Source organism: Myotis brandtii, unplaced genomic scaffold, assembly GCF_000412655.1.
Source record: "Myotis brandtii unplaced genomic scaffold, ASM41265v1 scaffold474, whole genome shotgun sequence".
In the NCBI taxonomy this organism is placed as follows: Eukaryota; Metazoa; Chordata; class Mammalia; order Chiroptera; family Vespertilionidae; genus Myotis; species Myotis brandtii.
In genome coordinates, this window is record NW_005368113.1 from 322,949 (window position 1) to 329,537 (window position 6,589).

At 51.6% G+C, this 6,589-nt stretch overlaps 1 protein-coding gene across 1 annotated transcript in view; it reads right to left on the minus strand.

Moving 5' to 3' along the window:
• Nucleotides 1-3,063: 3,063 nt before the first annotated feature.
• Nucleotides 3,064-6,589, minus strand: part of VSIG10L (V-set and immunoglobulin domain containing 10 like) — a 6,827-nt gene continuing 3,301 nt past the window's right edge. Inside the window, exons 4-8 of the mRNA XM_014547420.1 lie at nucleotides 6,405-6,589; nucleotides 5,928-6,224; nucleotides 5,051-5,164; nucleotides 4,675-4,829; nucleotides 3,064-3,602 (exon numbers count right to left, since the gene is read on the minus strand). Coding sequence (XP_014402906.1) covers nucleotides 3,531-3,602; nucleotides 4,675-4,829; nucleotides 5,051-5,164; nucleotides 5,928-6,224; nucleotides 6,405-6,589 — 823 coding nt within the window. The 3' untranslated portion in view covers nucleotides 3,064-3,530. The remainder of the gene's footprint in view (nucleotides 3,603-4,674; nucleotides 4,830-5,050; nucleotides 5,165-5,927; nucleotides 6,225-6,404) is intronic.

Below are 6,589 nucleotides of genomic sequence, written 5' to 3' on the forward strand. Positions count from 1 at the left end.
GGGCCCTGGGGGCCGTGTGTTCCGATTCATGGGGAGTGTTGAGACCACCACACCAATAAACGCCTTTTTCCAAAGTCTCCGCCTGCGGGTGTCAACGTCATTGAAGGATTCGGGTGCGGGGAGGTCAAAGGGTCATGGCCATCGGTGGTGCCCCCCAGCATCACTTCCGCTGTCTCCTTTCTCTTGGGGAGATTTGGAATTGGCCTGGCACCGAGTAGAAGGCCCAGAAAAACTAAGCCCATGGTGACATCATTTGAGCTGCTGGATCAAACCGTACCTGATACCCACCTTCACTTACACAAGCGAAGTCCCCTGTATGTTTAAGCCAATTTGTGTTAGGTTTTCTCTCCTTGGTGATCAAAAAGGAAATGGCAACTCTAAGTGATATAAAAGAAGAGCTAAGGAGGGTCCAGGTACCCAGGACTCCAGCCCTCAGCTCTTCAACATGAGGCCTATTTCCCAAAGGCCTCTTGCACTTCAACCTTTAACCAGAAGGCCTCACCTCCTCTCCTTCCCTGAGGCAGATGCCAGTGGCCTGTGCTTTCGTTATGTGCTTCCTCTTTCTCTGCCGGCAGACCCTCCTCCCATGATACAGGCAAGATGTTTGGTTTCACTCCCTTGCATGAGTGATACACCCAGTTCTGGGTCCATGTGTTTTCTGTAGGGTTCAAAAAAGCTTTGCCCCAGCCCTAGCTGGTTTGGCTCAGTGGATAGAGCGTTGGACTGAGGACTGGAAGGTCCCGGGTTTCATTCCAGTCAAGGGCACACGCTCGGGTTGCTGGCTCGATCCCCAATAGAGGGCGTGCAGAAGGCAGCTGATCAATGGTTCTCTGCTTTCATTATGCGCTTCCTCTTTCTCTGCTGGCAGACCCTCCTCCCATGATACAGTCGAGATGTTTGGTTTCACTCCCTTGCATGAGTGATACGCCCAGTTCTGGGTCCATGTGTTTTCTGTAGGGTTCAAGAAAGCTTTGCCCCAGCCCTAGCTGGTTTGGCTCCGTGGATAGAGCGTTGGACTGTGGACTGGAAGGTCCCAGGTTCCATTCCAGTCAAGGGCACATGCTCAGGTTGTGGGCTCGATCCCCAGTAGGGGGCATGCAGAAGGCAGCTGATCAATGGTTCTCTCTCATCATTGATGTTTCTATCTTTCCCTCTCCCTTCCTCTCTGAAATCAATAAAAATATTTTTTTAAAAAAGAAGAAGAGGAAAGAAAGCTTTTCCCCACTCAGGAGAGCAGGCGAGGAGAGGTGTGTGAGAAGAGAGGCCTGCCCCCTTCTCTTTGCCTTTAGACACAGTTGCGTGAAGACGTGATGCCTGGAGCCACAGCAGCCATCTTGCTACATGAGACAACATGCCGACCCGCCGAGGATGCAATAAGCCCGGGTCCTTGATGGGGTCCCTAAGATGCCCCACCAGCCTAAAACCACCCACATCCATGATTCTTACCACCGTTTATTTTGTTAATTGCGGCCAAAAGAATCTTCACTGATGCACCCCTTCATTTCCAAGGGAACCCCTGCTGATAAAGGAAGGCATGGTGCTGGGGAGAGCAGCAGCCAAGCCAGCCCTTCACTGGCACCCACACATCTGAGCAGTTCACCTATATTTATTGACTAGAGGCCTGATGCATGAAGATTCGTGCAAGAGTGGGCCTTCCTTCCCCTGGCTACCACTCCGCCGAAGCCGCCTTTCCACCTTCTCACGCTGCCCAGAGGCCCAGAGCAGCTGGCGCGGTGTCACAGCGACAATGCCAGCGTCCCGCCCTGCCCCTGGCCGCTCAGCGCCTGTGTATGCAAATTAACCTGCCATCTTTGTTGGGTTAATTTGCATACCCGCCCCTGATTGGCTGGTGGGTGTCGCAAAGGTACGGTCAACTTGCATCTTTCTCTTTTATTAGTGTAGGTTGCCTGCTGTGTGCCAGGCTCTGTGTGAAGTTCTGGGGATGATGACATGGTCTCTGTCTCCATCCACAGAGCTCTCGGTGTAGAGAGGGAGTCAGAGGCTGAACAAGTAATGATGTGTCTACGGATGAGAAGCAGAAGGTGCAGGGTCTCCAGGGCCTAACCCATGACTGAGGCAGGGGTTAGACCAGTGATGGCGAACCTATGACACGCGTGTCAGAGGTGACACGCGAACTCATTTTTTTGGTTGATTTTTCTTTGTTAAATGGCATTTAAATATATACAATAAATATCAAAAATATAAGTCTTTGTTTTACTATGGTTGCAAAGATCAAAAAATTTCTATATGTGACACGGCACCAGAGTTAAGTTAGGGTTTTTCAAAATGCTGACACGCCGAGCTCAAAAGGTTCACCATCACTGGGTTAGAGGAGCATCTTCTGAGATGGGAACGGTCACCTTTATGCTTGAGAAACGTACCACACAAGAGACAGAGCCATGCTCCACACAGAGTACACGCTAAGGGCAAAGGCCCGGAGGCACAATAACATGGCAGAGAGAGGGCCTGTGCCACTGGAGGGGCCGGGGAAGGATTGGAAGTGGGGGGGTCAGAGAGGCCAAGGGAGGTCAGACCATGAGGTTTTGAAGGTCATGGCGAGGCATTTGGACACATCTGAAGGGCAATGAGCAACCAGATAAGGGTTGAAAGCAGTGGTTCCCAATGTGGGACACATGCCTCACGGGGGGGGCGGGCAATTTGATTTTTAAGGGGGGGGGGGGAATTTGGGAATGAGTTATTAACAGTTTTTAACAGTTATTAACAATTTTTTGTATTTCTTATGGTTCTAGGGGCCTCATATACAGTATACAAATATGTATGGTGACATATTTATGCACTTCAGTTCTCTAGTATATGTTTTGAAACTTTATTTGCTATTTTTTCATATATTTCCTATTATTATTATTTTTTAAACAATTTCTTAATAATGTCTTCCTCCGTACTTCAACTGTCCTTTCGTTCTTTTATCTTTCTCTTTCACGGATGCCATGTTCTTTGGAATCTTGTTTAGACCAAGTTAATGGCCTTTCAGGCTTCCTCTATGTGAATAGGAGCTCACTTTTTGAATAATAAGAATTCTATGTTACGGGGGTGGTGGTGGGGCATCAGGATTTTAGAGATGCTTAGGGGGGAGTGTGGCCAAAAAAGGTTGGGAACCACTGGTTTACAGGGAAGAGGACATGTGGTCTGGTCTGTTTTAAGATGCAGACTCTGGGAGCTGGGTGGGCATGGCCTGGGGGAGGCAGAAGTGGATGTAGGAAGACCTTTTCAGGGATGAGGTGGGGCCCCCTCTCTGACTCAGAGAGGCACAGCAAGCCCCCCTGTTCGCCGCACAGCCCCCACATCTTGCCTGCTTGGTGGTTTGCAACCACACTGTTAGATCCTCGGGAGTCTCCTCAAGCCCTGAGTCCCACCTCCTTTGTTGCACAAATACAGGCAGAGTCTTCTCAGGTGAGAGAGGGAGACAGGAAGTCCCACTTTCAGAGTCTGGCCTTGAGTCACAGTAGGACAGGAGGCGAAACAGGAAGTCTTGCCCAAAAAGTCCTGCACAGAGCAGGCCATTCGCCTGGTCACACCTGTGTGGCTGCCCGGACCGTCTTCGGGCCCCCACCTGGGGAGATGACTGGGCTGGGGCTGGTGGCCTGGAAGAGAGAGGGGGGAGAGGGGGACAACCTCAGGAGTTATCCTGCACATGACATGGCTCACCCTTTTCTAGCACTAGCTCTCATTATTCAGAAATTAGCGGGGTTTCCTCCACTGACGAGGAATACAAAATGTCTAGCCACCCTTGGGAGGGAGGAGACATGCAACTTTACTGGGAAAGAGAAATTCCGTCCCACTTTTGAGAGAAAATGGAAGTTTGGCCCATTTTTATGGGGAAAAAAAATAAAGGACGTCCCATCTTACTCCCTTTGTGGGGAAAATCGGAATGTCACGCTTCTTTTAAAATACATGAAGCAAGCATGTCAAACTCGCGGTGCATAACGAATATTTTTGTGGCACAGCCAATATAACCGTATGTAAGAAACGTTTTAATAAAAATTTCGTAACTTAATTTTTACAATATCCTGTTATACATAATTATTAATAACGAACGACAACGTTCGCTAATGACTGATGACTATAATCGTGTTGCATTCATTTCCCTTACGCGCCTTACACGCAGGCGCACCATTTCTCTCCACTAACACCAACAGCCGATATTCTAGCAGCCGACGGCCACTTCGCTAGTCTTGGACTGACTTGTTGGGTGTGCACAACAGGAAATATTTCGCTTTCGGAGAACAAGAAAAATGCATTACACTTATTAATTTGTGCAGTGATTCAGTGTCTGGTAAGCTAATGTTCAAGAAAAAATGTTAATTTTTATTAAAATGTTCTTTTCTTATATGTTAACAATGACTCATTTATTTCAGCCCTTTGCATTCAGCACGTCTCTATCGAAATAAACCCACGTGTCTATGAAAATGGAAGCTTTTGGGGTTTTTTTGCGGCCTCAAAGACACTGACACCTTGTTTATTTGGCCCCTGTTAGCCTCTGAGTTTGACACGCTTGACATAAAGGTTGGATGGGAAGCCCAGTCCAGCCTTTATATATTTTCAAAAGGATAACATTTTACCAGGATTGTGAAACTGCAAACGAGGAACGCTGCGGGAAGAGAACTCAGGCCATTTCATCTCCCTGACTAAATAACAAAGAAATTCCACACTCACTTGGTGGGGCCTGGTCGGGCTCGGGGCCTCCAGCGGGACTTTGGGGGGCAGAGGCTGTGGAGTCTGCACTGGGGCCACGCTCTGCATCTTCTTTTCTGGTGGGGAGATCACAGGGGCAAAGGTGGGGAGATGCTTCTTTTTCTTGGGAATCGCTCCTGGAAAAGAGAGAGGAAGAAAAAAACAAAACCAAAAAAACAGAAACATGTGATTGGCTGCCCCAGCATCCCAACCCAGCCGATGGAAAGGGAAGCTGGGGGCTGAGAGGTGGAGCCTTGGTCTGATTGGCTGATAGGGCCCTGTAACCGTGCTGATTGGTCCAGCCAGGCCCCCAATCGGGTTTTACCTAGGGACCCTTCCTGTGGGGCCGCTCACTCACCCCGAAACCTGCGCAGGCAGCAGATGCACAGGAGGAGAAGGGCTGCCAGGAGCGCCAGGCCCAGGAGGGAGCCCAGGACGATGCCAGCGATGGCCCCGGGGCCCAGGGTGGGATCTGGAGGAGACAGAAGGAGGACAAGGAAAGTGAGAGCCAGGGCTTGATCTGTTTCCTACGTCCCCTGCCCCAGCTCTCAGAACCCAGGGTTCGGGGACCCAGCACTCAGTTCATTTAAGGTTCACTCAGGGACTGTGGGTGCCCAGCATCCTACCACGTGACCAAGACCCATTGCTCAGCAAACCCGAGATACCTACTCTCATGGGGGTTCATTTTAGGAGGAAAGTCAGAAGTGAATGTGCAAATAAATAACATAATTATATGCCCAGCCGGGTGTGGCTCAGCTACTGAGCATCAAACCGGAACCAGGAGGTCACTGGTTCGATTCCCGGTCAGGGCACGTGCCCAGGTTGCGGGCTGGCTCGATCCCCAGTAGGGGGCGTGCAGGAGGCAGCCGATCGATGATATTCCTCTCTCAGCTCCTTGATGTTTCTAACTCTCTATCCCTCTCCCTTTCTTTCTCACTAAAAATCAATAAAAACATGTGTGTGTGTTTTTTTCTTAAATTGCCAGGCACTGTCAGAAGCTGGAAGAGGCAATCAGGGCTTCTACCCAGGGACCCTGAAGGAGCAGGGCCCAGCGGACCCCTTTATTTTTCGTGGCCTCCAGAGCTGTGTGAAGATATGTGTCTGTTGTTTCAAGCCACCTAGTTCATGGTCCTTTGTTATCGCAGCCTCAGGAAACGGTTAAAGGGAGAAGGAGAATCCGAGGAAACAGGCAGAGGGAGGCAGCCAAGGAGAAGGCTCGGACAGTCCCAACTCACCCGCATTGTAGACCCGGCTTTGGGATGGGGTGCCTGGCCGGGCCCCCAGGGTGGGCAGGATACGCAAGGCCCAGGTCCCCCGGTTCTGAGGAGGGAGGGGCACCACGGCCGATCGCTCCTGAGGCCCCAGGATGAGCAAGGAGACCCAGTCCTGGTAGCTGATGGCTCTGCCCGGGTCAGGCCCCTCCGGCCGGGCCTGGATCTCAAAACCACTGATCAGGGCCCCGCGCTCCACATCCCAAGTCAGCACCGCGGCGTCCTGGGCTCTCTGCAGCCTCCAGGAGGAGATGGCCGGTCCTGGGGGGATCAAGGTGGGGGGCGGGATTTGTGGGCCCTAGAGGGGAGAGGGAAGGGGGCTGCGGGCCTGGACTAATAGGTCTCAGGGGAAGAAGGTCCGAAAGGGGATGGACTCCTGGGTCTGAGGGAGGAGGGGCTGGGGGCCTGGACTTCTGGATTCTGGGCAAGGACAGAACTCACCAATGAGGGTGATCTGGTCGCCCCCAGCACCCAGCACCCCACTGCACAGCACGGAGTAATTTCCGAGGTCCCAGTCCAAGCTGAAGTTGCCAATGAGGAGCCTCCGTCCATCCTGGCTGAGCCTCAGGCGCCCCCCGCCGCCTCCGGAGGCCAGAGGCCGCCCTTCCCGGGCCCACGATGCTCGC